Here is a 27,623-nt window from a genome sequence, read left to right on the forward strand (position 1 = left end):
AGCACCAGGACAAGACCACAGGAAACAGATGATTCTTCTGCACAATCTGACTTTGCTGCAGCCTGGAATTGAACTACTGGTTTCGTCTGGTCAGAGGAGAACTGACCCCCCAACTGAGCCTGGTTTCTCCCAAGGTTTTTTTCTCCATTCTGTCACCGATGGAGTTTTGGTTCCTTGCCGCTGTCGCCTCTGGCTTGCTTAGTTGGGGTCACTTCCTTTACAGCGATATCACTGAATTGATTGCAAATAAATGCACAGACACTATTTAAACTGAACAGAGATGACATCACTGAATTCATTGATGAACTGCCTTTAACTGTCATTTTGCATTATTGAGATACTGTTTTCCTAATGAATGTTGTTCAGTTGCTTTGACACAATGTATTTTGTTTAAAGCGCTATATAAATAAAGGTGACTTGACTTAAAATGCCCTTTTAAATAGATTAATTTTCATGGCTGATCAACAATTTCAACAGTAGGCTAGATGGGGGTGGGTTAAATTCAGAGTAAATTTCCCTACATGGATCAGTAAAAGTAATCCACCAGAACAAGATTCACTGTGAACATTAGCACGGCGGCAATGACAGCAGCGGCAATCCACCCGTCACTCAAGTGACAACACCGCAATGATGCAGCATTTTAAGGCCTAATATAGTTTAAACAGATGGGTTATTAAAAAAAAAAGAACACCCCCCTCACAGTTGTCATCAAGGGAAAAATTAACTATATAGATCAAAACCACTTTTTGTACCAGGCTGTAAACATTTGTTTCTCCTGTAAAGTTGGGCATATTACAATGGGGAGTCATTTGGATCGACTCCTATTGGAGCCAGCCTCAAGAGGCCAGTCGATGAATTGCAGTTTTAGTCACTTCTGTGTTGGTTTCAGAGAGAGAATTCTTCTTTTCACAAAACATTACAGACAAACATCCTTTTAACACCATTCTGGTTTATTGTCTTTGAAATGGCAGAAAAAGGAGCATTTGTTACATTACACATGACAACCAAGTCATGTTAAAAGCAAAACATAAGTAGCGTAAACAAAGTGCACATACTACACTAAAGGCTCATCAGTTGGATCCACATATAAATATAAAGGCTTGAGTGGAGCGACACAAGACCAGCCAATTAAAGATGTGATGCAGCTGGACTTATCCCTCCAGAGATCCTGATTGGACAGCATCCTGGTAGGAGGGCCCGCCCTCTTTCTGGTCAGGGAAGAGCTTGATGAGATCATCGATTCGAAGGATGGTGATGGCTGCCTCAGTGGCAAACTTCAGACTCTTGGTTTTAACCATCGTGGGTTCATACACTCCTGCCTGCTTGTTGTCTCTTGGCTTTCCATTTAGCAGGTCCAACCCGATCCTAACAACACACACACAAACAGATTCAAACGGAGGAAGCCAAACTGCATTGGCTCTCAGTTTGATCCATAATATGCCACAATGACTTTCCAAATCTACAAAATCTATTCTAAGGCCATTTGAGGGAAATAATCTACCACCTTATTTCTAAACCCCACAGTTTTTACTCCTGATCGTATGTTTGTCTGCTGTCTGACAGCGCAGTCATATTTCTAGGAGCTGTAGAGCGTGTGATGAGAAGAGAGCAACACTAACCATTTGAGGTTCTTGCGTTCAGGGTTGACCTGAGCCTCATTGTGGAAGGCTCTGAGTTTGGCCACCAGGTCGGTGGAGTCTTGTGCGGCGTTGACTGCCAGAGATTTAGGAATGACGAGCAGAGAGCGAGCAAATTCAGCAATAGCCAGCTGCTCACGGGAACCCTACGTCAAACACACAACCGTTTCAAAGGATTATTCGTACACACAAAATTGTTAAGCACAATTACTGAATATTAAACAGTGCAACCATTTTCCCTTTTATTCCCCATTAAATTTTCTCTATAATCATAAAATATTCAGTAAGAGCTAAAGAACCAAACCAGCTCTGAGGAATGCAAAACTTTGTAAAATGCTATATTAAGCATGCTATAGTGTAGGACAGAAATTATTCAAAGTTGTTCAAAATACTGGAACACTCGAAAAACAGAATCCGCTCTAATTGCTGTTTCTATGGCAACACAGACCATCCTGATTGGTGGGATTTTTCAGGATTGTATAGTATAACCCATCATTGAGAATTCAACACTAAAAATAGATTTTCTTTTAAATGAAAAAGCTGAAATCACACAGATGTACAGACTCATTGACCTCAGAAAGTTCAGATCTATGATCGTGAACCCTGCCCTGCACAGACTAACTGATCACTCTGCAGACGTAGTGAGAGTTAATAATGTTTGTTCTGAGCAGGATGGACGCAGCTGTCAGCAGAGCTGTGGATCTGTCCCTTCCCCACTCAAGACTGTCACTGTCTCCCACGCGTATAACTGCACACGCCATCACACAGGCACGGCAGCAATTATAATGGGAGTGTGCATGCTTCAATCACACACAATACAGTAATATTCAAGAAACTAGTCTCAACTTTATTCTGACAATAAAAGCATGCCTGTCTTTTGTTTCCATATTTTATACATTAGCTATAAATTACCAGTTATATAATCGTGACGACTATGCACTGAACAAAAGCACAAGTAAGACATCAAGACAACAGCTGTGAAGGCTTGGGTGCTCACCATGCTTGTGGCGTAGTTCTCCAGATAAATGGACAGTGCAGCCTCGACAGCGCCTCCTCCTGGTACCACAGATTTGGACTCCAGCACCCTCTTGACCACACACAGGGCGTCATGCAGGGAGCGCTCCATTTCATCACACATGAAGTCATTCGCCCCACGCAAGACGATAGAGGCAGACGTGCGTGCCTTCGTGCTGAGAGACAAAGAGAGAAATTAAAAAAGGCACAAAAAAATTAAGTTTTTTCCAATGCAAAACACTGTCTGCCACAAAGGTTAACAGCAAAATGTATTCGTTTTCAGAATGCAAGTATTTCTTTTTTTTTTATTTTTTTTTATTTTTTATAATTGATCAGTTGTAGGCAAATTGGACATTACTGATCTGGGGTGCGTTTCCCAAAAGCATCGTATACTCAATTAATTGAGTTTCACTTTAAATTGGTCTTGGCATGGTGTTTTCATTAAATGATTATAACGAAAGATACTAGGATTTATTTGTATTATTCTTGTTCTGTATAATTTTATGAGTTAATTAGTTTGATGTAGTGATTTATAATGCATCTATATTATTTGAATACATTTTTGTAAAAAAAAAAAAATGTTTTAAAGTTAAATCTGATTGTTTTTGTGGAACTAAATTAGAGAAACTATTTGATTTAGGAGAACATTTCTAATGTTTGTTAACATTTCATTTTATTTATTGATGTTTTGCATTATTTCTGCACAAAGTACTTTAAACAACTTTTTTTCTTCAATGCAGTTTAGACCCTGAACAACTCCTCTTCCAGAAAACACAACAGATAATGTGCTGAATTAAGTCTACTCCGGTAAATGGATGATTTATCAGCTCTGGAAGAGCCAGATACGAGGTGATTTACAGAAATGATCAGGCATGAATCCGTTTCTACAGGTTCTGTGGAGAGAAGAGGAAGATGCTCTCACTTCTTGATGAGGATGAGCTCGTCGTCACACACTCGGTCCTGCACCACCTCCTCAGCCTGACCCAGCATGGTCACCTCAAACGTCTCCTCTCCCTCCAGGTTAGACAGAGACGAGCACACCGTGGCTGTAGGGGAAAAACCAAAACATTGCTCATTAAAACTAAGACAGAGAATAAATGACCTCTGTATTTCAGGAACGGAAAGCCTAGCTCTAGGTGTAGACTAAAGCATGTGCAGTCAGCTGACCCCCAGTAGCTTTGGCGATGCGTTTGAGGTCCCTCTTGAGCACCCTCCTCACAGCCATGGCTCCGACATCTACAAAGTACTTCAGACACATGTCATCAATGCCCCCGGTGGTCAGAATCACATTCGCTCCCGACGCCAGGATCTTCTGAATGCGCTCCTTCGTGATGTCCGACTCCCTGAGAAACAGATCCAGTACGGATCATCAATACTGAATAATGAGCAAAACTATACTACATACAATACTGCATACAAACAGCAAAGAATAAAGGCCTAATACATTACCTAAGGTAAGTCTTATATAACACAGGCCAGCAAGTTAAATAAAATGTTAAAACAAACGTTGTTAAGACAATGACTGTTTTAAAACAATGTGAGTCTACAGCTGCTATTGTAACGAACAACTTTGATCGCCAGACAAACCTTATTCTGTTTGTTGTCCCTTTCATCGTCTTACTGACCCCAAACTTTTGGTAGGTACATATTGTTGTACCGCCCAAAGGTAAAACAGAGACACGAGTGTATCTGTGTGTTAGAGAGGCTTTGGGCAGACAATGCTTTATCCCACGCGTATAACTACACACACCACAGATGTGTGGCAGCAATGTAAATGGGACATGTCCTTCTTCATGTGTGCTTGACCTCACCTCTGTCTGATCTGGTCCAGTTTCTCCGGATCACTGATGACCACCTGAACACCCAGTTTCATCTTGGTTTTCTGCAGGCTGAAGTCCAGACAGGCTATCTTGGCATTGGACACACGCTTCACCATTCCTGAACAAACACAAACATGACTACACACCCATACTAACTCACTACACAAATGTCAGAAACAAGCTTGATGTGTGTGAATGGACCTTGAGATCCGACAGTGCAGTTCAGAGCATATCCGTTGACCAGGAAACTCTCCTTCTGGCTGCGTCCATGAGCCTTCAGCACATTCACAGAGTTGATGGGATAGCGAGCAACACCTTTACCATCAACAAACTTCACAGCCAGGGCAGCGTCCACCACCATATTAGCAAAAAAATCTGAATCACTGACAGAACGTCAAGGAGCAACACCATTTCAAATTAGTCAGGCCATGCCCACCTCACTTTAGTCGATTTCAAACTCTCAAAAGAAATGCAGACTCTCCACAACACTTTGTTATGAAATGCTCACTTAAGTACCTTTATTTTAACATTTACAATATTGTCTTTCATTCAGTGTACTGTAGCTGTATTACGAATATAAACTACAAAGTTGTAAAGCCAACAGTGCAAAATAAAGTTATTGTCTCCCAAAAGAACGATCCGGTGTCCTACGCCGTGAAAGTAAATTATTTTTTTTTTACTTCCGAAAGATAAGGCTATTAAGAGTCAGTGGTTAAAATGTATTTTCCACTGTACCACAGCAGTACAACCCCAATCTTTTGTGTTCTCATCATTTTACTGACAACTGCTTCTGTAATCTCACGATTCACAAAACACTTGCTCTTGAAAGATGAGCTCAGTGTCCAGTTTATTTGGACCAGTTTATTTCCTTTCAAGCGTTCAAAATACAGAACTATTGCAATAGGTGTATTATATTCGACACGTGCTGGACGCGGTTGACCAATCACAACAGACTGGGCCAGCTGACCAATCAGAGCAGAGCAGGCTCACAGACAGGAGGGGTTTGGAGACTGAATCTCAGAACTACCTCAAACTAATCGTTTCAGAATCGCTGGAAAATGAAGTGATATTAAATGCATATTTTGAGAAAATGCAAGCATTTTTTGACTTTGCAAGCATGGAAACCTATTGTAGGATACTATTAGAGATGGCATAATGGGGCTCTTAAAAAAAAAAAAAAAAGAAAAAAAAAGAATTAGTATTACCATGTTATTTTGGGTACCAACTAGTAGCATTTTTTGGATGTTGTAGCAATATAATTCCAGATACTTCCATTACAGTCATATAATTAATGTATTTGAAATGCTTATTATAATATATAAAATAATGTTATATTATGTTAATACTAAATTCTATTCACCAAAGAGCCATAGCATTATGTCCACTGTAGTCTAGAGCAATGAGTGCGCCTGGAAACTGAATGGTGCAGATCACAGAGCAGTATATACACCACCCGAGGACCAGCTGTTCAGTGTCAGAATGGAGGAAGCTGCTGATTTATCAGAGTTTGATAAAGGACAAATTGTGACGTCACATGTCCTGTGCAGTCGATGACCCCGCCAGACCCAACAACGCATGAAATGGGCCCAGGTTCATCTAGACTGGACCGTGGTTGATTAGAAGAAAGTGGCCTGGTCTGATGAATCACGATTCCTGGTGCATCACGTCCAAGGCCCAGCAGGGTTGCACTGATTACCAACAGAGACTATGGCACTGATGAGGTTATGCTGGGGGCGATGTCTTCTTGGGACACTCTAGGCCCCGTTATCCCAATAGCACAATCCCTCACAGCTGTCAGTTATCTGAACATCATTGAGGACCAAGTGCACCTATTCAGGCTGGTGTTCCCTGCTAATGATGGCCGTTACCAACAGGATAAACGCTGTGCAACACTGCCAGAATCATCAACGAGTGGTTCGGTTCGAGGAATTTAATTTCTGTTAATGCCTCGGCCTCCAAATTCACCCGACATGAGCCCAACCGAATCAGAACGGTAGCAGTTACCCCAGATTACCCATCAGCACCTCATCGAATCACTGTGTGGCCACTGTGGGCTAATGGAGGTCCTTCGGTTATTAGCTAGGTGTCCTAATGTAACGGCTCTCACACACACACACATCAAACAGCAGCACACAGAGGATACACTCCAATAATCTTGGAGGACATGGAGGTCTTGGCAGCATTGATGAGACACTCTCTGCCCAAGTCATCAGTGCTGATGGTCAGGTTCTCATTGATGTATCTGACTGCCTCCCTGTGGACCAGAGAAAACCAGCTTCATTTGAGTGTCTTGCTCAGTGGTGTTGAAACACACCAGAAGTGACTCTTACTTGCAGGCCAGTCTGTATCCACTGATGATGGAGGTGGGGTGGATCTTCTGTTTGACCAGCTCATCTGCACTCTTCAGCAGCTCGGCGGCGATGATCACCTGCAGACACACGGAGATGAGTGCTCTCCTGCACGTCCTGTAGTTCACTGTATCCCGATAGACTGATGCTGTATAGATGGTACTGTAACAGTTGGGTAATTGGAAAAACTATAACAGGAAATGCTTATCCAAAGCATCTAAAGTCTCACCACTGATGTTGTGCCATCTCCAACCTCCTTGTCCTGCAGCTCTGCTAGCTCACAGAGGACCTTAGCTGCCGGGTGCTCCACCTCCAGCAGCTTCAGGATGGTGGCTCCATCATTGGTGATGGTCACGTCCTGAAATACAGATCCAAAGCATGAGAAAACAAACCGGAGAGGAACATCTACACTGACTTTGGTCTGTACAAACAACTCTAATGTTTCCCATCTAGTGTATAAGAGCGGAGCATCACGGGCCACTGTGACGGGAGGAAAAATGTTTGCACTTACTCCGATGTCATCCACCAACATCTTGTCCAGTCCGACGGGACCGAGAGAGCTCTTCACGATATTAGCGATGGATGCGGCGGCCATGACTGCAAAGCAACAAATACAATGAATCTGAACGTTTCTCTCTTCTCTGTTCAGCAAGATTTTGTATGCCATTGTTCTGCTTTCTTCTTCTTTCTCACACAGAAAACATCTTTGTACTCCACTGCACTGCTTTTCAATAGTTTTTCTATGTAAACGTGCACTACATGGATGTGCTCTCAAGTCATTAGATGTTTTTTTTTGTGCTTAACACACTGCGTCCAGTTTGTGCAGTAGATTTATTTAAATCTGAATGTTAAAAGTTCATATTGCTCATGTTTTAATGTGTAAAAGACAGTACAAATTGGGTATTGTACTCATAATAAATAAATTCCATTATCCAAAAGTTCAGTTTAGAAGTATCGGCGATACTGGCAACTAGTATCGGTATCTAAAATAAAATAAGTAGTATCGCCCATCCCTAAGAAGAGTCCGTCACGACAGCACACGGACTCGACGGTCACCGAGCGGGGCGTGAACGCGCTGCTGAACCGGGCGTGAACGCGCTGCAGCAGCACACCAAGGCAGAAGGTAATGACATATATGTGTGCAGACATGCAGGAATTAGACATATTCCTAGCACATTACCGTACTATGAGGTGCAAGCCAGGATTTTTAACCCTTTTTTTTTATATTTTAAATATGCGTTCATCCGTCCGCCTGTAACATTCGCATTCAGTATCAGACACGGACAGCGACCGACGGCCCGTCAATGTACCGTTACCGAACAGCCTGCAGACCGGATGAACTAGAGTATAAACGACTACGGGACACAATGCTCAAAGCCGATGAAGTAACGTTAATAGTGAACACTGACTGCCGAGTCGCACGTGCTGCTCGAGACACCGGTCACCGCGATCTTCCGCTCAACCGTCCCCGCGCGCGACCTGTTCCCCGCGTCCCTCTGGTTTATTGAGGACCAGCACGAGCGCATCCAGACTCACCGTTTTGAGTCCTGACGGACTCGCCGGTCGTCCTCTGGCCGAGCACGTTTAACGGACCCTCCGTCATGGACATGTTGGATGGAGAGAAGAATGGACGCGCGCGAGGGCTTATGGGTAGCGTGTGAGCGGGAGGGGCGCGCGCGGAAGCTCCAGATCAGTCCAGAAGATCAGCTTTTAGTTCACACTCAAACACACACACGAGCCACTGAACCGATCCACAGACTGCACTCTACACACTGATATTCATAAAGAGCTCGAAAAACACGCAGATTAATCCACAGACTGAAAGAGCTATCAAAACTACAATTCCCTGTTTGGATCTAGCACTCATTCGATGGTTTTCCTCAAGACAGTTATTAAGATTGAGCGACATCTGGTGGCCCTGCGTCCCAATGCTCATCGATCCGTCATAAGTAGCATGAAAAGAGAATGCCAAAAGGCCCCGGATTGTCTGCTATTTCAGGTCGCACTCATCCTCAAGGACCTTCAGAACAAAACTGACTCATTTAGTATCATTTATGACTTTGTGAGGACTAAATGCATGAAGTATAATTCAAGTTATTTGACTTATTTTGCATAATGTTGCATTTAAAAGTTAATGGCCAAACAGATGTTTATAAATGTTCACATTGTTGTGCAGATAAAATATAACGTATATGGCATTAAATACATTTTTTCTTACCTGATTAAATGTTGATTATTAATAACTCAAAACCACTTTATTAAAACGTCTCTAGCTGTTTTTATACAGTCTTGTGGTCTCTTCCATCATAGTTTTGCATATTTCCCATTCATTTTCAATGGCACGTTGTGTGTGTGTGTGTGTTCATGTAGCAAGTGTCACAAAAGTCCAAGATTCATACCATTGTGATTAATTTAATTCAAAACATATTTTTTTCCAGTCTAAAATTAATATAGTGTAAACTTTTTAAATCTCCCTTAATTGTATACAAATTTGATAAAAAAAACTTGTGTTTGGTCTCAATCTTATATCCTAACATTTCCAAATGTCACTTAAAGGTGCCATCTGTAATGTTTGGCAAAAAAAAAATCAAGTCATACTCCACGTTCCATACCAGATGGGGGCAGTATGCCTCAATAAAGTGAATTGGTCTACTCTAGAGTAACAAACGAGAAACGGCATAGTCTCTATGCTCCGCCCCTACTTTCACAACAACACTACAGCCATAGCCGAAGCCTAACTGTGCGTTCACACCGCCGGCGTCTAGAGCGTCAAAAATCGCTCTTGCCGCTCTGCTCACGATGCTGCAGAAAGATTTGTGAGTGCTCAGACGCTCTAACGTAGATCGAATGCTTATTTTGAATTTAAAGCGGCCGCAAAGCAAACAAGCTTGTTGATCTCGTGCAGACTAACCACAAGGAGTTATAAGTTAACCTCATTAAATATTGTTGTGGACGAAATATTAGGATCCTTTACTTAAAATGAACAATCTCAGACACCTTGGTCCACGTATCACTTTTAATTTATTTTTTATGTCCCTGTACGCAAACAGGGACACATCATAGATTAATACAAACGCTAAACAGCAATAATCAACCTGTCCTTTATTCTGCTTGGGAACTAATGTGCCAACTCTCAAGCATTCACCGTGAGGCACACGCAATTGACTCTTTTCACATGCTTTCATGCCACACATCAAAACCACGAAGAAAAGAGGACACGGAGACCAACAGACTAGACAGAGCAGGTTAGTTATGATATAATAAAATGGGTACGTTAAGTTATAGCTAGCTAATTATCGAACGCAGCTACGGTTAGCCATAGCTAACATTAGCACGTTTATCGAACAGCCTTTGTCACGGAGTGACTGTGACGGGGCGGAACCAAAAATGATGAAGATTAGTTCCGCCCTGACCATATATCGCAAACACCGCCGCTTCCGGGAACACTGGCGAACCCAAATCGGCGTGTTATTGGGAACAGGTGTCTTGTTGAGCGTGGCGATCACTGATTGGGCAATTCAGTGAAAAGGAGACACATAAATAGGGCATCAGAAACACAGGAAGTGGTTGGTGATTCCCAGTAGTTATTGTGGGTGCAACGGAGCAGAGGGGAGAGTTGAAGAGAGAGTGTATGGTGTACTGTGGAGCTTGGGCAAAGAGAGATATACACACAGGGCTGAGTATATGAATATCTTTATTGGAGCATTGTGTTCAGATGCATTGTGTGATGTGAAGTTAAGACCTATTGAAGATCTGCTAGGATTGCAGGAAGGAGATTGTGCTGCCAGTTGTGTCGGATGTCGGTTATCTGGAAGAGAAGTGGAAAGATCTAGTGTTAATGAAAGTGTGAGTACACTGAAATATTCGTCGTGTCAACAGTTACTTTGCAAGTGTGGAATATCCATATACCTCTTGTGAGTTGTGACCAGTGTGAGCGGCCCCACCATAATAGGATTGGTGGGTGAGCAGGGACCAGCAAAAAAGGAGTCTGGTGCCTTGTCGTGGCTGTGACGTTTCCTCTGGCCGTCTCTTGCATCGGTGCCCCCAACGTCCAGGAACTAATCCCCGGTACTATGTGGTTTTGACCCTAATTCACTGTGAGTGTGTGGAGTGCAGTGGGTGAGTCCTTTTCTTTGCTGTGTGTACACTTGAAGTCTGCAGTGTCGTGCTGTGTCATGTCGTCAGTAATCACCCTCTAGGCTGGGAGAGAAAACCCTGTGGAGAACGTGCACGGGTGTTGTGAGACGACAGTCTTTTATATACATGCCCACTCGTGGCTTTGGACTCCTACTCCGCCGAGTGGTGACGTGTCAACAATCGCAAGTAAGGAACCGTGTACATATTGTGGGGGACGACGACTGAGAGAAGTGTTGGCTGCTATACGAACATCCAGCTGTGTAGCCCTTGTGAATGAATACCTGTTTGTGTAGTGCTTTCAGAGGTTCGCCCCTGTCTAGATCTCTGGTCCGTTGTCTGGAAGAGAGGAGAGGGAAGCGTTCGAGTCATTCCTGAGGTACATACCCGGTGGCACAAACCTACCTGAAGTCACCCAGCGTGGTGGCACCAGCTGAGGCCGTGGAAGGCCCAACGTGCAGCAACTTCAATCTGTACTCCTATCCACTCTTGGTCAAACTCGAGAGGTGGTGCGTCCTTCTCCATATCTTCACTGAAGCTAAGTAAATTTGTGAAGGAACTCTGTCTGTTACCAGTCCTACAGGTCTGAGCTTGAGGCTCTGAGTCGTCGTGGGAGTTTCCACGGTTGGAGGTGACCGTGTTGAGTGTTGGTCTGGGAAGTCTGCCCCGGTGAGGAAGACCACAGTTGTCGTGACACATACACCCTCTCTAGGCCCCCGAGCTGAAAAGGGCTAAAGCCTGACGTCCACCTCTTCGAGGGTCTGTGAGTTGTATCCATTCAGTATTGTCATTGTATACCCACCTGCATGCCCAGAGCAAAGCTCCAGTTGCCCCTGTAAGCCCATCGGTACGCCTCAAGCTAAGAGCCAGCGTATTGCCCTTGTATACTTTACCTGTATGCCCCTCTGTACACCTCAAGCTAAGAGCCAGCGTATCGCCCTTGTATACTTACCTGTACGTCCAAAGTAAAGACCCAGTTGTCCTTCTGCATACTTACCTGTACGCCCCGAGTGAAATACCAGTGCATCGCCCTTGCATACTCGCCTGCAAACTTCATCCGTAGGGTTTACCTGGACAAAAATCGAAGTTAAGGCTTGTGTATCTTTCTTGCATACTTACCTATACACCGAAGGCCAAGACCCCAATATATTCACCTGCATATTTACCTGTGGACCTTTTAGGTGTTTCCAACTGCGGACCCAGAATCTCGTGGCGAACGGCGTCAGGTACGCACTCCACCCAATTCATCAGAATTACTTGCCCTCTTTACTCTGCGTGCAGTGACTGGAAGGGCCCCACCGACAGTTCTCCTGCAGGAGAAACACAAAGGCACTACTGAGAAAAACCCTGTTGAGTCACGTGAAGGAAAGGACACCAATTCACCTAGACTAGAGGCTTACCTGAGAGTCCCCGTGACAGAGTCAGAAGCGACTCGGACCTATACTCTATGGCCCCGAGAGTGGATTTTAGATTCCCTTTTCCCTTCCCTTCACACATTTTAGATAATTTAAATAAAGTTTGTTTTAATTATACCCACTCTCTCTCGTGTGTGTCTGGTCAATGGGGTGTTCTTGGGACCTCCTCGAGGTGGAAACTAGGGAGGGGCGAGACTCACGACATCTGTGGTCCGCTCAGACCTGTGACACCTTCGATACATTTCGATGTTATAACTTCCTGAAAACAAATACACAAACAAAACAAACTTCTAGCGAAATACTAACAGCATCTAACTTACCAATGCAAAAAAAATGTTGAAAGTTCGGAGTCGAGCCTCATTTCTTTCAGGCCATCAGTTGTCTCCATCGATTAAAAGCAGTGCCGATGTTTACTCTGGTTCAGCTCCTTTTCTTATCTGATTTGATTTGTGATTCTGAGCGCGGTGGTGGTATCTTGCCAAGGGCTTCAGTCATCCTTTCTCTCTCTTCCCTGAACTGAAATGAACTAGTGGGCTGTACTTTCCACACGATTGACATCAGGTTCAGGCACGCCCACAAGCCGTGCAAGTTATTTGTGTATTGCAGGTTGGCTGGTGGTTATGTTGCCCGCATACCGCCTCCCATGGGCGAAACTGGTATTAAGACACTTGTCGGGCCGGGGCTAGTAATGCTAATGCTAATTAAGGTTGATATCTCTGCAGAACTCTGCCTCTTACCTGGACCCTTCCTCCATGAACACTGCCCAACCCACACAAACCATGCAGCACGACGAGGACACCAGGTTCCCTGTTTGTTTTGGACACTCTTCCCCTTTGGCCACCTTTATCCCCTGTTTTATGATTTCTGTTAATAAAAGCCTCTCTGAAGCCTGACGCCACGCCCACTGTGTCTGTCTTGTGCTCCTCCCGTCACATATGTTAAAAAAGCAACTAAATCAAACATAATATAAACTAATACTTTACTTTGTGGTGGCAAAACTGAAAGCAAAAGCAGTTTGTTTTAATTGAATGTTTATTTGTTCCCTATCATATAGACCAGTTACAACTACAAAAAAAAAAAAAAAACTTAAATTAAAATCATGAAATTGTACATCTTTACAAACAGAATGTTCCAAAAAAGAAAGAAAGTGCAAAAGTAACAATTCCAATGGATAGTCCCCATCAGTGAAACAGAAATGTACAACTAAATAAAAAATGAAAGAAAAAAGTATATAAACATACTTCATTCAAAGCTTCCATCAATATTTAAATTCAGTCTAAATTAAATCTTTGGGATGAAAGACAGTGTGTAGTTTGAAGGCAAAGACAAGGTGGGGACAACCAATGATGAAAAGATTAGACACTAAAGAATTAAATGATCATATAACACCGTATTGAACTAATTTACATCCAATTACAGTACATTTTTGACACCTCAAACTCCTCAGTCTCCATCATGATCCCTGAACACAATCAGATAAACCTAAAATTAACCTATAAATTACATTGTCCTTTTTTGCCAATTACATTTACTAACCGTGGTCCTGACATGATGCTAAGCAAAAATTAAATCTAAAAACTGTATAGTAGTTGTATGCCATAATTACTGATAATATGCTAATGTCTGAGGCGTGGTTGACTGTAGCTAGGACTTTAGCAAAACCTGATTACATTTTTAAATATACTTATAACTTTCCAGTCTGATAAATCTATATCTATATCTAATGTACAGCATAATAAAATATATATATATGGATTCCATGTATTCTTGGACTCGAAAAAAATGTGGCATGCAAATATTACAGATTACACACTGAATGTTCACTGGCTGATGTAAGCATAGTTTCCTGTAGATGCAGCCACCTACACAACCATATTGACTAACTTCTACACAACTAAACGGAAAATGTTCAATTATTGTATTAAGGAACTGTCAAAATGTTTACATTGAAATGATGGCAGGTTATTTAATTAACATCACTAGTCATGTGTGCCTTGTGTGGCTTATCTTAAAGCATGTATGGCAACATTTATGTACATGTACTGGAATATTATAACCAGTAGTTTGATAATATTGTAACAGATTCAGAGAGAAATACATATAAGTTGTGCCTGTAAATCAAGCCTATGTAGCCAGTCTGTTTCTTTCATTTCATAAACATTTCTTTTCTTAAAACTTAGAATCAACATCTGACATGTACATTAAAAGTTCTGTGATATAATTATTGGCTCTTCATATTAAGGAAAAAGAGTGTACAGTGTTCCACTTCGATCTATAACTATACCATGTTTAACTGAATTCAAGTGGTGTACAGATGAGTTAAGTAATGCTGAATCCATTATTTACAAATCATATGTTGCGGAGTGCATTTAGCTCTGTAAAGTACAATGAATTAGAATTAAAATGTTGTATGTCTTGTGCTTTGTGTTGTGTCTTTAAATTGTGTAACGTTCCATGTGGAAATTTAGTTTGTTGTGTCTCATTTCTTCCTTTGTGGTAAGTATGTGACATGTTGTCCGTCTTTGCTGCTTCCTATGCTAAACTGCTTGAGCTGAGACACTGTAACTTTTCCCTCAGTGACTGGACAATAGTAGGCTCATTCACATCTTGCTGGCTGCAGTCCGGATCATTCCACAGATATCCCTGCAGAGCCATCTCTGGGTTAGGGGAAACCTGCTGTCCTTTTACAAGGGTTTGCATGCTGCCTTTAGGTGGGTTACAGTTCTTTACTGTAGTTCCTGACAGACTGTGCGGCTGAGCCGTCTGCTTCTGCTCCTCACCCTCATCCTCAGAACGAATCTCTGCATAGTCATCGTCATCATCTCCAGTGTCTTTAAAGTTGGCCAGATAATTCTCAGTGGCACTTTGCGCGTTCAGTGGCACCTTCTTGTTGAGCACCAGTATTTGCTTTGAGTCCCGCAGTGTGATATCGCATGGCGCTGAGAGGTCTGAAGTCCCCTGGACGGGGCAATCTGGGAGGCTGCGCTGCCGTGGCATGTGTGTCCTTGATTCGTTTCCTTTGACCTCCCACACCTGATTACTTGGACCCCTGCCATTCTCTTTTCTGGTCTGGTCTATCAGTGAAGATGAGGACTGGCAGCGATCGTAGGGTGACACCTTGGTGTTGCGTGGGCTAATTGAACTGTAAATGTGATCAGAGTCATCTTTAATTGGTGTCACACAAGCACTCCAACGCTGATTGGGTGGAGTACTCGGCGTAGGAGGGAGGTTCTTCAAAGCAGGAGTAGAACTCGCAGGTGCCAGTCCTCTCTGTGGGGTTGAAGTGCATACTGTTGTTTCCGCTGGCCAAGACACAAAATCAGCAAGTTCTTCATTACTGTAAGTGCAGTTCATCCAGTCAGACTCTTGGGTAGAGCTCTCAGATAGGGAAGGGGAGGATTTGGTGCTGGAGAAAAGCGGATGGGGGCCGGCAATACTGATAGAAGACTTCAGCATTGGTGTTGTGGTTGGAGAACCTTTGAAAACCACCTGTTCATACAGATGAGAGTACTCTGCTATTCTCGCACCTATGCAAAAGAAAAGAATTATTTCATAGACCAATATATCATATGGTTAATCTTTATGAATAACACATTGTAGAACAAAGAAAAAATTACATTAGCCATACAAGTGTGTCTTACCTATTGCCGTGCCACCTTGTTTCTTCTCTTCCAGTATAGCTGCCAGGTCTTTCTGTTTGCCTAGCCTTAGCTTAGCACAACTGGGTTCATGGTCCATGCTCTTCATCTTCAGTAACTGGTTGGTCTTTTTGATCTTCTGACTGTACTGCCTAGCCATGAGGAACACTCTGTTCTTGGCCCGCTCCCCAAGGTCAAGAAACTGGTCCCCAGCTTCCACACTCAGCAGCATATTAGAGTCCATGCTACTAAACAGGGTCTGGAGCTTGGAGTCCTTTGGTGAAGGGATATCCTCATCGTCCATCTTGAAGCTTCCACTGCTTAATCTTGCAAGTTTATTGCGGATGCTCTTCACTGTACCAGGTTGGGGCACGGGGGTAGGAGGGAGTGGAAGGGAAGGTGCTGCAGGAGAAGACGCTTCGTCTTTTTCATCCAACCTAGTTTCTACAATCTCAGGAATGTTGAAGATAGGGATCTTGGGAGCTGGAGACAGGTTAGAGGCTGGTGGGATGGGTGACCCAGACTCAGCACAAACAGGGACCGCTTTTAAGGGTAATGTACATGGAGAATCATTTGTCTTTTGTGTAGAATTGGCTTTCTTACTTGGAGATTCCTGTGCTTTGCATTGGGAATCACTAGCTCTTCGTTGCAGCTTATTTTCTTTACTCGGGGAGTTATTTGTTTTTCTTGGAGAATCTTGTGCTTTGTGTGGGGTATCATGTACTTTTTTGGGAGAGTCCTGTGTTTTGCATGCAGCATGCGTTCTGCTTACAGGAAATGCAGCTGGAAGTCTGTCTGGCTTCTTTTCATTGTTCCGGATGTAGTTTTCCAAATCCGTCCAGATCTCATCCACTTGCTCTAATGTATGATCAGATGTGGAAATCTGAGATGATTTGGTTTCTGAAACTGCATGAGAAGGAATGTGAGGCTGTTCAACCAGTGTCTTATTTGTAGGACAGGGTTTTTCCTCAGATGCAAACCCTCCTAAAATCTGGCTAGCCACAAGGTCTACTTCAGATGTCTGCAAACTATCTGGTTTGCCCTGATCCACCTCAGCTGCAAGGACTGGGTGCTCTCGGAAGACAACGGTATCATAGACATTCTCCTCATCCTCAACAATTTGCAGTTCACATGTCTCAAGTGGCTCCCCGCCTTGAGCAGAAGACCTATTGCTCTCACATGAACTCTCGGTTTCAGTCGGAGTTATTATAACTTGTGGTGCTGTCCTAGACTTGACCTCTGATACCTCAGAGTCTCCATGGTTAACTTGATCCTTGGGGATAAGCCCCATGGCCTGAAGCTCCTCATAACTAATGTTGTCATAAACATTCTCGATATCATCAATTGTTAACTGCTCGGCAGAAGATGACCCTGAGATTTCATTGCTTGAAGACTCAGTCTGGTTGGTTGTCTCTTCGTCTTGTAGGGTTTGCTTGGTAGGGCTTTGTTGATCACTTTGGTTTTCTCCAACACTGTTGGCCCTGCGAAGTATTCTGCTCCTGCTTGTGGGGAGGTCTAGCCGTGATGTTTTAGTTTGTTCAACATGCCAGCTACAGGGTCTTTCTGGGTGGTCAGCAGTCTCATGGTCACTCTCAGCATCATGACTCCTTGCATCATTCTCCGCTGGCAGGAACATCTGATAAATATCTTCATCATCATCAATTTGAAAACTCTTTTGACGAGTTGGAAACATATTCCTCCGGACTCGATGGTCTGTCCATATGTTGCGGAAGGAAGGTTCCTCTCCAGTTCGCAGCATGTTAGCGCAGCGCTCATCTCTGTCTCCTTCTGGAGGTGCAGTAACCCGAAGGATAGGGGGCGTGATCACCTTATTTTGCAGGGACTCTTTAGCAGTCTGAATGAAAGAAATGAATAATCCCATTTCCCATTCATAAGATACAAAATAATTATTTTGTGTGTGAAATGTCCTAGCCATATTATGTATCGCATTTTGTCCTTACCTGGAGGTCTGCATGAGTAAGGTTGTGGTTTCTCCACTGGTCAATGCTGTCCACGGACACTTGCTGGTTCAGTCTTTTCCGGCTGCCCTTCCCTGGTACTCTCAGCTTGCCCCCAGAACTCTGATCATGCAAAGGTTGACTTTAGAACACTTTAGTTGACTTAGAACATTAATCATAGTTAATCAAACTTGAATATACATAGATATAATATGCATATAATAATTCTTTTCTTTTTTTTCTTTTTTTTTCTTTTTGGCATCACTGTGTTAGCATGTCAGATCCTTAACCCAAAACTAGCTAGCTTGTTTGTTGCAACTTTGACTGACCACTAAGTAATTAATAATATGATTAAAATAAAACATCAAATCTTACCAGACCAGTATCATCCTCATCATCAGCGTCCTGTGGATGTGGCTCGTCGTCAACATCACTGTGGTCACCAGGGTCTAGAGATTCCTGTGATTCGCTAACAAGGCTACGGGATCGGCCAATAGTACCCAAATGGGCAACAGGTGACAGCAGAGTGACTCCCAAACCAGAACGCTGTGAGCAAATACATACTTTTTACTTAATTTCTCATCAGATTTGTATATGGGATTAATGCTTTCGTGTTATGGGTTATGGTTTTCTTTACCTTTTGAATATCTGGACTGGATACTACAGCAACAAAAAGGAAGAGAGAAAAATTGCCACAGGGATTAAAAGATTCATATTGTTTGCAGGCATATATTTTGTTTCATTTATTATTTTTCATACAAGTGGTACTTACTTATATGTTTAGAGTTTTTCAACAACTTAGATAAGGGCTCTGATGAAACAGCAAGACAGGCAGAGAGACAAAAAGAATGAGTAAAGAGATGATCAATGAAAAACAGTGTTTGTTGTATTTGCTGTGGGTCTCACCTGTCTTCCTGCGTACTCTCCGAGGTGAAGGACCCTCTTTAGAGTTCACTCTCTTGTCATCAGAGTTGAAGTTAAAACTTGGGTGGTCTGAAAAAGGTTAAGAATAGTGTTGGAAATCTAGTCTTTGTGAACACAATGTAAATATAGTGCTGTATAGCTTTGAGTTTGAAGTTAAAGTAATGCTTACCTGCAGTGTCCATCTCCAGAATGGCCTGCTTAGCCTGTAAAAACAGAAGGAAACTTCCTCAAACAGTTCCTTGAAGTTTTATTTGTTTACCATGCATGACAGTATTTGATGCACTACCATGAATGTGTATGCATATTGTATTGTTATGCAATATTAATTATGAATTGAACTATTAAAATAAAAGGGGGTTAGTTATTTTATTACAGTAATGAGAATTTCAGTGGTTGATGAAAAATGTCAAAATGTAAATTGTGATTGCAATGTCACATAAGCTTCATTTTCTTAATTCTTTTTTTCTCCCTTTTTTTAAATGAGGCGAAAAATATATTCAGACAAATGTAATGTGAATTAAAAGGTAAATAGATGCACATAGAAGAAAAACAAATTCAAGACCTTTAAAATATTTAAACCATTTAAATGAGCTTATAAATGAGTAAACACAAATAAGCATCCTTTTTATGTAAAAAAAAAAAAAAAAAATTAGATAAAGTGGCATCTAGGTGGCGCTATGTCTTCACTTCTGTAAGCACAGACATTTCTGCTCCACCTCCAAGCTCTTTCACATGAACTACTTTCACATGAACTACTTTACACACAGTTGAGTGTGAATAGCCAGATTTGGCTATAGAAGTACAGTTAGGACAATGTGTGTATGTGCACGTTCTAACCTTGGCCGGTATTTTGGCAGGATGGTTTTCAAGGATCAGCCGTTTTAGATGCAGGACCCACATTCTCTTGTCCTGTTGAGACTTTGCCTAAAAGTGGATTGGAGGCATATCAGCACAATCTGCAAGTTTAAGATCATTTACCGACACACCTTTGAAACTACCGTGACCAAGTCATCCCGCTATCAAAAAGCAACAAAACCAAACATCAAAATAATAATTAAAAAAAACCACTTTCATCAATTGGGTGAACGTCAGCACGATCAGTAACTAACACACACAGAAGTGGTGGACTGGAACTGCTACTCAGCAGTGACGCATTTATACACGGTTCATTTCAGAGACAGTAAAACCCAACATCCTGCTGTGAGTGTTCATAATTCAGGCTAAATCTCTACACTCTTAATACTTTAATGCAGTAGGGAAAATTTGCCCATAAATGGATAGATTGATGCATGGATAGATGGATGTTTTTACCCTGTGATGTTATGAAATCAAGGAGAACATATGACCGGGAATGTATTAGCTGCTGAGATAACTGAGCCATTCAATAAACAGGAGATGAGGTGATTTACAGGTGTTCAGTCTTCTGAGGCACATCAGGTTTAGGACTGCTTGGCTGAGGTTCAACACAAAGGTCAGGTGTACCAACACCGGTTTTAGGCAAGACTCATACCATCACTTGCACACACACTTGTGTGCATATATTCATACACGCTGAAGCCTGTAGGTGAAGGGGTGTGGTTTTACTAGGGTAAAGTTCAAGGAAAATGTCTGTCCGTCAGAAGCCTGGCCTCAGGCTTGACATTCCACTTTGTGTTTAACACAACCTGCTGATCTTTGGTTACATGCAGTGTGTGTGTGTGTGTGTGTGTGAGAGAGAGAGATAGTTTGAAACAGTACCTGCACTGTGTGTTGAAGTTTGGGGTTCTTGTAGTGAAACACGCTGAAACTCAGAGGCTCTTTAGGAATGACTTCGACCAACATAAGATTACAGCACTGCAAAAATAAAGAGATGGGAGGAGAAATAGATTATAGATTAGAATAAGGAGCTCAGTCAATTACACTTTCAAGTATTTTAATGAAACATGACAATTTACACATCTGTGTCAGAAAATAAATTGTACGTTTAGGACTATAAACGCTTGTCACTAAGGCAGTGTCCTCAAAGGCACACTTTTGTAACCTGCTTTACCCCCAGAGATTGCATATTAGTAACTTTGAGTAGAAAAATGTACCCTAGAGGTAGTAATATATATTCTTATGATACTATTATGAACCCCCATTAAAGATGAATAAGGTACAATGGTGTCTCTTTGAGGACACTGCCCCGTCACAGAATGTCGCTTGTATTTGCCATAGATACATTTCAAGAGAAGCAAAGAATGCAAACTGCTCTCTGATGGTCATATTTCAGAAACAAGCATCAATGAGGAATGCATTATGACCATCTGGTGAGGGCCAGCAGGGGAAACTAGTAGTTAAACGGAGTCTCACCAGGATATGGGCTTTGTAGGTGTAAGTCTCCTCGCGTTTCTTGGTGATCAGCAGAACTTTGTCGAACAGGAAGAGTGTTCTTTCATTTTTGGCTCTCTGGATACGGAATGTTCCCTCAAGAACCAGCTCGCCGTAGCCAATCAGATCCGGCCCGTTCCAGTTAGTCAGCAAACTCTGAATCTCCTGAAAGAGAGAAGGTGTGAGCAGAAGACGAGGAGCAGCACTCTTCACAGGTCACTGGTTGGGAATGACGTTTATGTCTGAAGAATCTCAAACATAATATTCTATTATCTGTAACCACACATCCATACAGAAGCATGCACTCCGTAGCCAAAAGCAAATCAAAGTAGTTGGTAGTGGATATTAACTGGTCCATGCTGGTCGTTTCTTTTCAAGGACCAATTCTCAATGTTTGATCGACTGGACTACAGGCTTGTGTGGTGCTGTCATAGTAGATCAGGAGTGTGCAATTATGCACCATCTTCATGCAGTATTTATTTCCAATTTGTACCACCACATCTGCCTGGAGGTTTAGTGATCCTGAAGACCCTGATTAGGTGTTTAATGAAGGTTAACTCTGCAGTAGGATCATCCTCCAGGAAGAGAATTGGACACTGTTGTAGACCTTTTTCTACATGACCTCCTTTTTACAGCGCTGATTTCCCAGATGCATCACAAGGCAAATGCATCACGTGTGTGTGTGTGTGTGTGTGTGAGGTTCACAAACCTGCAGTCTAACTGCATGCTCGTGTTTTCTCTTCATGTCATTGATGTGCCAGGCAACCCTCTGCATAGTGTCTATGGCCTCCTGGATCACGTCGTACATCTCCGAGTCCTTCTCCAGATGAGTGGCGATCTCCTGTGAAACACCAGCACATCTCTGACCTCAGATCATTGTGTGTGTGTGTGTGTGTGTGTGTGTGTGTCTAGTGCAGTCTCTGTGTACAGGTGTCCCATGTGTGTGTTTAGGAAGGCCACTCTGGGTGTGTTTGTACTAACATGCAGTAGTAGATGATACTTCAGGATCCTCTGGACAGGTTTAAGCAGGTAGGAGCCGAGAGGAAGGGAGTGTTTAAGACTTTCCTGGCGCTCTCGCAGAAACTTTGCCACTGTTTTGTTCCGCATACACTCTGTTAAGACAGCAACGGACCTGCAGATGCACACAAACACGTGTTATCAAGAAAGGATGTTTATTTTATATCCACTCTGACTGCGACAGATATGCACAATATAAACCTGTCACACACATACTATTGATTCTGTATCTCTCTATGATGAATTTGTTCAGACTACAATCAAAATTACATATACAATGGCCAAAAAAGCACTTAAGTGCACTTAAACATATCTCAATGTCACTACATTATAAATCAAAATACCAAAGTAAATGTTGTCTGCATTTTCTCAAAACTAACTGTTTTAATGGATGTAGGGGAAGTTCCTCTCTCATTCACGCAGGTGTCGTAGCAGACTAATCATAGGTGTAGTTGATGGCATGGGATCCAGTGTTTTACAATGTGTCACAATGCCTTTTTCTGCATTTTGTGTAGTTAATATAGTTTGTTACTTGTGCAGTAACAAACAAAGCAGAATGTGTTAAGACATTTGTTTGTTTAATAATGGCACAGATACAAGTAAATTAACTACCACAAACCATGGCATATTCATTAAAATAATCTTCCCCCTCTTTAGTCGATCTGACAGCACTATTTTAACACCAAAAGAGGGTTTGTGCTGGCGCAAGGTGTTAGTAAATCTGGCCCTTGGTTTGATACTTTATCTAATAAAGTGACATTCAGACATTTTTTAATAAAAATTTACTCTCTCTCTTTTTCTTTAACAGGTTTGGAACAACATGAGGGTGAGTAACTGATGACAGAATGTTGATATTTGGGGGATCAAGTGTGCAGATATTTTTGGGGGCTAATGTACTTTATATTATTGCTTACATAAATAAATAAATGCATGCACTCACACACACACACACACACACAACAAAAGCGCATGTATGCACGGTTGGGAGAGTAAGGTCGGGCCCTTCTGTTAAAACACAGATTTTACAGTTTATTGGATCTGCTGCCACGCCTCACAAAGCACTGGGACAGATAGACGTGTGAGTGTGTGTGTGTGTGTGTGTGTGTGTGTGTGTGTGTGTGTGTGTGTGTGCATTCCAGCATCCTGCGCACAGACTTCACATTGTCCCGATGGGAAATATGAGCCGAGTATCACTGAGATACAGCTATTGCTTTCAGGAGTGTTACTGTATGTGTGTGTGAGCGTGCCATATGACCTTGGTTAGGGTCAACAGCTGTGTGAGGGTGTGGAGAGAGGGACCCTGTGGCCCAGACATGAATCCATTCACACACACACACACACACACACACACACACCATGCAGCATCTGATGAATCTATACTGTCAGGTCACTTTTAATTTCTCCTAGCATCAAATGTAGGACTGGTGACAGCACGTGCTGCCTCAAAGTGTGTGTGTGTGTGTGTGTGTGTGTTTAAAAAGAAACTGTGGGCGTGGGTGGTATTTTGCTAGGGAAAGGTGTTGTATGTCAGTGCTTTTGTTGAAGTCTGTCATATTTCAGGCTCATGAATAGATTTAAATCTCTGCACATATACATGCACCCAAAGGCAAACACAGCTGACACATATTCACAATAATCTCCTGTAACCTTTATTCAAGACCTCAGCACTGTTCAGTCCCTAAAACACTGACTTCATCTCTAATTCTCACCCCTACACGTACTCAAAACAAATGTCTGTGAAGCTGACCCAGTGAAGCTGTTTCAAAGGAACGCTGAAAACTGCGGCTCACAGTTTAGAGGAAAATACAGAATGTAGACTTTGTAATCATCAATTGATTGGATTTGTTTAAAAATAAATAACAAATAATAATCTGTGTTTTTCATTAATTAGTCGGATCATTTGCTTCACTTTATTTATTCGTACCATAACTCTATCTGTAGGCCTATGTCATAAAAAAAAAAAAAAAAGATTGGTAATGTACTATTCAGTTCTTTATGGTAAAAATGTCTTAAAGTGTGAAAGGTTACTTTTTTACATGCAATAAACAAAGGGGCAGACTGGACACATGACAGAGAAAGATGGAGAGAGAGCCAGGCAGGGGGTTTCCCTCGGGGGGGATATACAGGAACAGACTCCTAGACTCCAGTGGTGTTACACACATGCACACACACAACATATGATATGAACACACACTCTCACAAGTCTCACACACACACACACTACAGGCATCTGAGACGGCCGACTGATAAAGCTCTATATTGAGAGACAGATGGTGACATACAAACCACAGGAAATAAACTACAACCACAAACCACAGGAAGTATTCCTTACCTTGGATAATTTGTGCAGTACTGCGTGTAGATGTGGAAGTCTTCACTCTGAAGGACAATCAGAAAAACTGAGTTAGTTACTCAAAGGAAGACGTGTTTGCGTTGGGGTCAACCAAAGGTCCCCACAGGGAAATAACTAGATTAACAGCAATATCATAATGAAAAGAAATGCAGAAAGTTGTGTGAGGGTAAAGGAATACATGTACAGGACAAGTTACATGCCTACATTTCTGGGGAAATCATAGCCTAATGGTTAGAAATTTGTACTCGTAAACCAAAGGTTGCAGGTTTGAGTCTTGTGCTGTCAGGAATTGTAGTTGGGGGAGTGAATGTACAGCGCTCTCTCCTCCTTCAATAACACGACTGAGACACGACACTGAACCCCAACTGCTCCCCGGGCTGCCCACTGCTCCGTGTGTGTGACCACAGTGTGTGTGTGTGTGTGTGTGTGTGTGTGTGTGTGAACTGCTGTGTGTGTGCACTTCGGATGGGTTAAATACAGAGCACGAATTCGGAGTATGGGTCACCATACTTGGCTGAATGTCATGTCACTTTTACTTAATACTTAATTCATCAAAAAAACTAAAAGAAAAACTTCATCCTCATGTTGTTACAAACCTATAAGATACACATATAGAACACATCAAATATTATAAACAGAAGCTCAATGAAATGTTCTTGTTGAGCAGGAACCAATATGGCTTATTCTTGCATGCCAATGCAAGATGTAGTGAGTTTGGATCTTGTGCGTAAAGCAAGTATGGTTGAGATTTCATTTACTATATTTGATGTGCTCTATGTATGTACATTGATCAATATTTAAAAATGAGACATCATTCACTTGAAGAATGCATGCTTCTGGAGGGAGCATAAGTCTGAACTAGCGGGGTTTTTTTTTTATATTGGTGCAATTACATATTCCAACAACATAAATGGAAATGGCGTATTAAGATGCACTTAAAGGTGCTGTAGGGAACTTTTGTAAAAAAAATATTTTTTACATATTTATTAAACCTGTCATTATGTCCTGACAGTAGAATATGAGACAGATAATCAGTGAAAAAATCAAGCTCCTCTGGCTCCTCCCAGTGTCCTATTGCCATTTGCAGAAAGTCATCCGCTCCCGGTAAAAAATAACCAATCAGAGCTGCGGTCCGTAACTTTGTTTGTGTTCAAAATGTAGAAAAATGTATATAATAAGCGAGTACACCATGAATCCATTTTCCAAGCCGTGTTTTTAGCTTGTCCTGAATCACTAGGGTGCACCTATAATAAGTGTTTATATTCGGACTATTTTAGATTGCTTCGGGGGTACCGCGGCGGAGTAACCCAGTACCTTTGTGATTCTTCATAGACATAAACAGAGAGAAGTAGATCCGGCTACGATGTTCTTCCGCAAGACGCAAGCAGTTCTGTTTATTAACCGCTAGAGCGTTAAAAGTTCCCTACCGCAGCTTTAACTAGATAAAATGCTAACTGCATTTAATATGAATTATAACTATATGACATTTTAATTTAATTGCAATTAACATGCAATTACTGTCAAACATTACATTCAGTTTGTATATATATATATATATATATATATATATATTAGGGGTATAACGATACGCGTATTCGTATTGAACCGTTCGGTACGAGGCTTTCGGTTCGGTATGCGGTACGCATTAAGTACCGAATGGTTCGTTGGACTAATTAATTATATTTGAATTTTTTTTTTTAAATATAATGATATGCGTTCAACAAGGTAGCCCAGTAACCCAAACAACGTAACAGGCAACGCCCCTGACACCCCTGAAGAAGAAAAAAAAAAACACCAACTTATATGTGTTTATGTTAGGCTACTCAGCAGGCGCTCGCTCACTCAATTGCAAAATAGCCAATGCGTTTAACAGACCAGAAATGGAAGATCCTCCAATAACCAACAGGTCTGGTGTTTGGGTTCAGTTTGGATTCCCTGTAAGCTATAATGGTGATGGCAAGAGAGTGGTGGATAAAAAAACAACGGTATGTCGCATCTGCTACATGACACCAGCGGGAATACAAAAAAAACAAAACAAAAAAACACGAGCGGGAATTCTTGAAACATGTCATTTACGCCGACATCACCTTATTGTGTCAGTATCTGGGAAAAGACGAAAAAAAGGAGAAACATACACGCAACAAACTATACCCACAGCATTTAGGCAAACATTTCCAACGGATTCAAACAGCTCAAAAGACATCACCGCAGCGATTGGTAGGGCTTCATTTACGTTATAGCCGCGGATATGAGACATTACTATTTACCATTCATTCTATCATCACATCACCATTTTCATTTTTTTTTAATAAGCAGCTGTTTTTGTTTTATACAGTATGCTGCTAAGAAAACACCACAGAAGATGGGTAAGGATTGGAATAGCTCCATCATTGTTCAATGTAAAAAAAACATACTTTGTTAGTTTTAATAAATCAAATTTTTGTAAAAAATCAAGGAAATTTATCTGCCAAATTTTTCATTTTGCGGTATCTAAAACGTACCGAACCATACCGAACCGAACAGTGACACCAGTGTATCGTATCGAACCGAACCGTGAATTTTGTGAACCGTTACACCACTAATATATATATATATATATATTAAGTATTTTATTTCAGTAATTACTCATTTTTAATGTATGCTAAAGTGGACTTCTTTTTCACAAGGGTATGTCCACATTTATATAGCTATAGTTTAGAGTGTGTATGTCTGTTGGCCACATAAAGAGAAAGACTTGCTCTGAAAGGTCACATCAGGATGGTGCGCAACAGAAAAAGTCTCACATTGCCTGCACACACACACACACACACACACAGCGGTTGCAGTGACTGTAATAAGATACCTGATGTTGTGTTTACAGTAATGGTAGTTTGGTATTTTTGCTCTCTCTCATTCCACCTATATGAACATCAAAGCACTTGGAAAGTACAGAGGGTCTGAGTATCAAAGAGCCATTTATCCTCTTCCTCTAATATCTCGGCTGCCCCCCACATCTACCCCCTCTCTCTCTCCATAA

The 27,623-nt window shown here is 41.8% G+C and overlaps 2 protein-coding genes across 4 annotated transcripts in view; both read right to left on the minus strand.

Moving 5' to 3' along the window:
- Positions 1–932: 932 nt before the first annotated feature.
- On the minus strand, positions 933–8,736 carry LOC127944476 (T-complex protein 1 subunit alpha). Its single transcript, XM_052540424.1, has 12 exons — positions 8,356–8,736; positions 7,331–7,416; positions 7,049–7,177; positions 6,802–6,899; positions 6,615–6,725; positions 4,673–4,854; positions 4,463–4,589; positions 3,819–3,994; positions 3,574–3,697; positions 2,635–2,827; positions 1,620–1,783; positions 933–1,365 (listed from the first exon to the last, which is right to left on the minus strand). Exons 1-12 carry the CDS (start codon positions 8,426–8,428, stop codon positions 1,152–1,154), a joined length of 1,677 nt encoding a protein of 558 aa, XP_052396384.1. The 5' UTR covers positions 8,429–8,736; the 3' UTR covers positions 933–1,151.
- A 4,646-nt stretch (positions 8,737–13,382) lies between these two features.
- The window catches only part of LOC127944475 (pleckstrin homology domain-containing family G member 1-like), a 47,522-nt gene continuing 33,281 nt past the window's right edge, over positions 13,383–27,623 (minus strand). For all 3 annotated transcript variants that reach the window (XM_052540422.1, XM_052540421.1, XM_052540423.1), the window contains 14 exons: positions 24,587–24,633; positions 22,219–22,369; positions 21,947–22,078; positions 21,220–21,402; positions 20,626–20,721; positions 19,726–19,812; positions 19,058–19,091; positions 18,871–18,957; positions 18,737–18,775; positions 18,602–18,624; positions 18,340–18,510; positions 17,968–18,087; positions 16,010–17,861; positions 13,383–15,895 (listed from right to left, as the gene is read on the minus strand). In XM_052540422.1, the coding sequence (XP_052396382.1) occupies positions 14,901–15,895; positions 16,010–17,861; positions 17,968–18,087; positions 18,340–18,510; positions 18,602–18,624; positions 18,737–18,775; positions 18,871–18,957; positions 19,058–19,091; positions 19,726–19,812; positions 20,626–20,721; positions 21,220–21,402; positions 21,947–22,078; positions 22,219–22,369; positions 24,587–24,633 (4,017 nt within the window). In that variant the 3' untranslated portion in view covers positions 13,383–14,900. The remainder of the gene's footprint in view (positions 15,896–16,009; positions 17,862–17,967; positions 18,088–18,339; positions 18,511–18,601; positions 18,625–18,736; positions 18,776–18,870; positions 18,958–19,057; positions 19,092–19,725; positions 19,813–20,625; positions 20,722–21,219; positions 21,403–21,946; positions 22,079–22,218; positions 22,370–24,586; positions 24,634–27,623) is intronic.

This window comes from Carassius gibelio, chromosome A23, assembly GCF_023724105.1.
Source record: "Carassius gibelio isolate Cgi1373 ecotype wild population from Czech Republic chromosome A23, carGib1.2-hapl.c, whole genome shotgun sequence".
NCBI lineage: Eukaryota > Metazoa > Chordata > Actinopteri > Cypriniformes > Cyprinidae > Carassius > Carassius gibelio.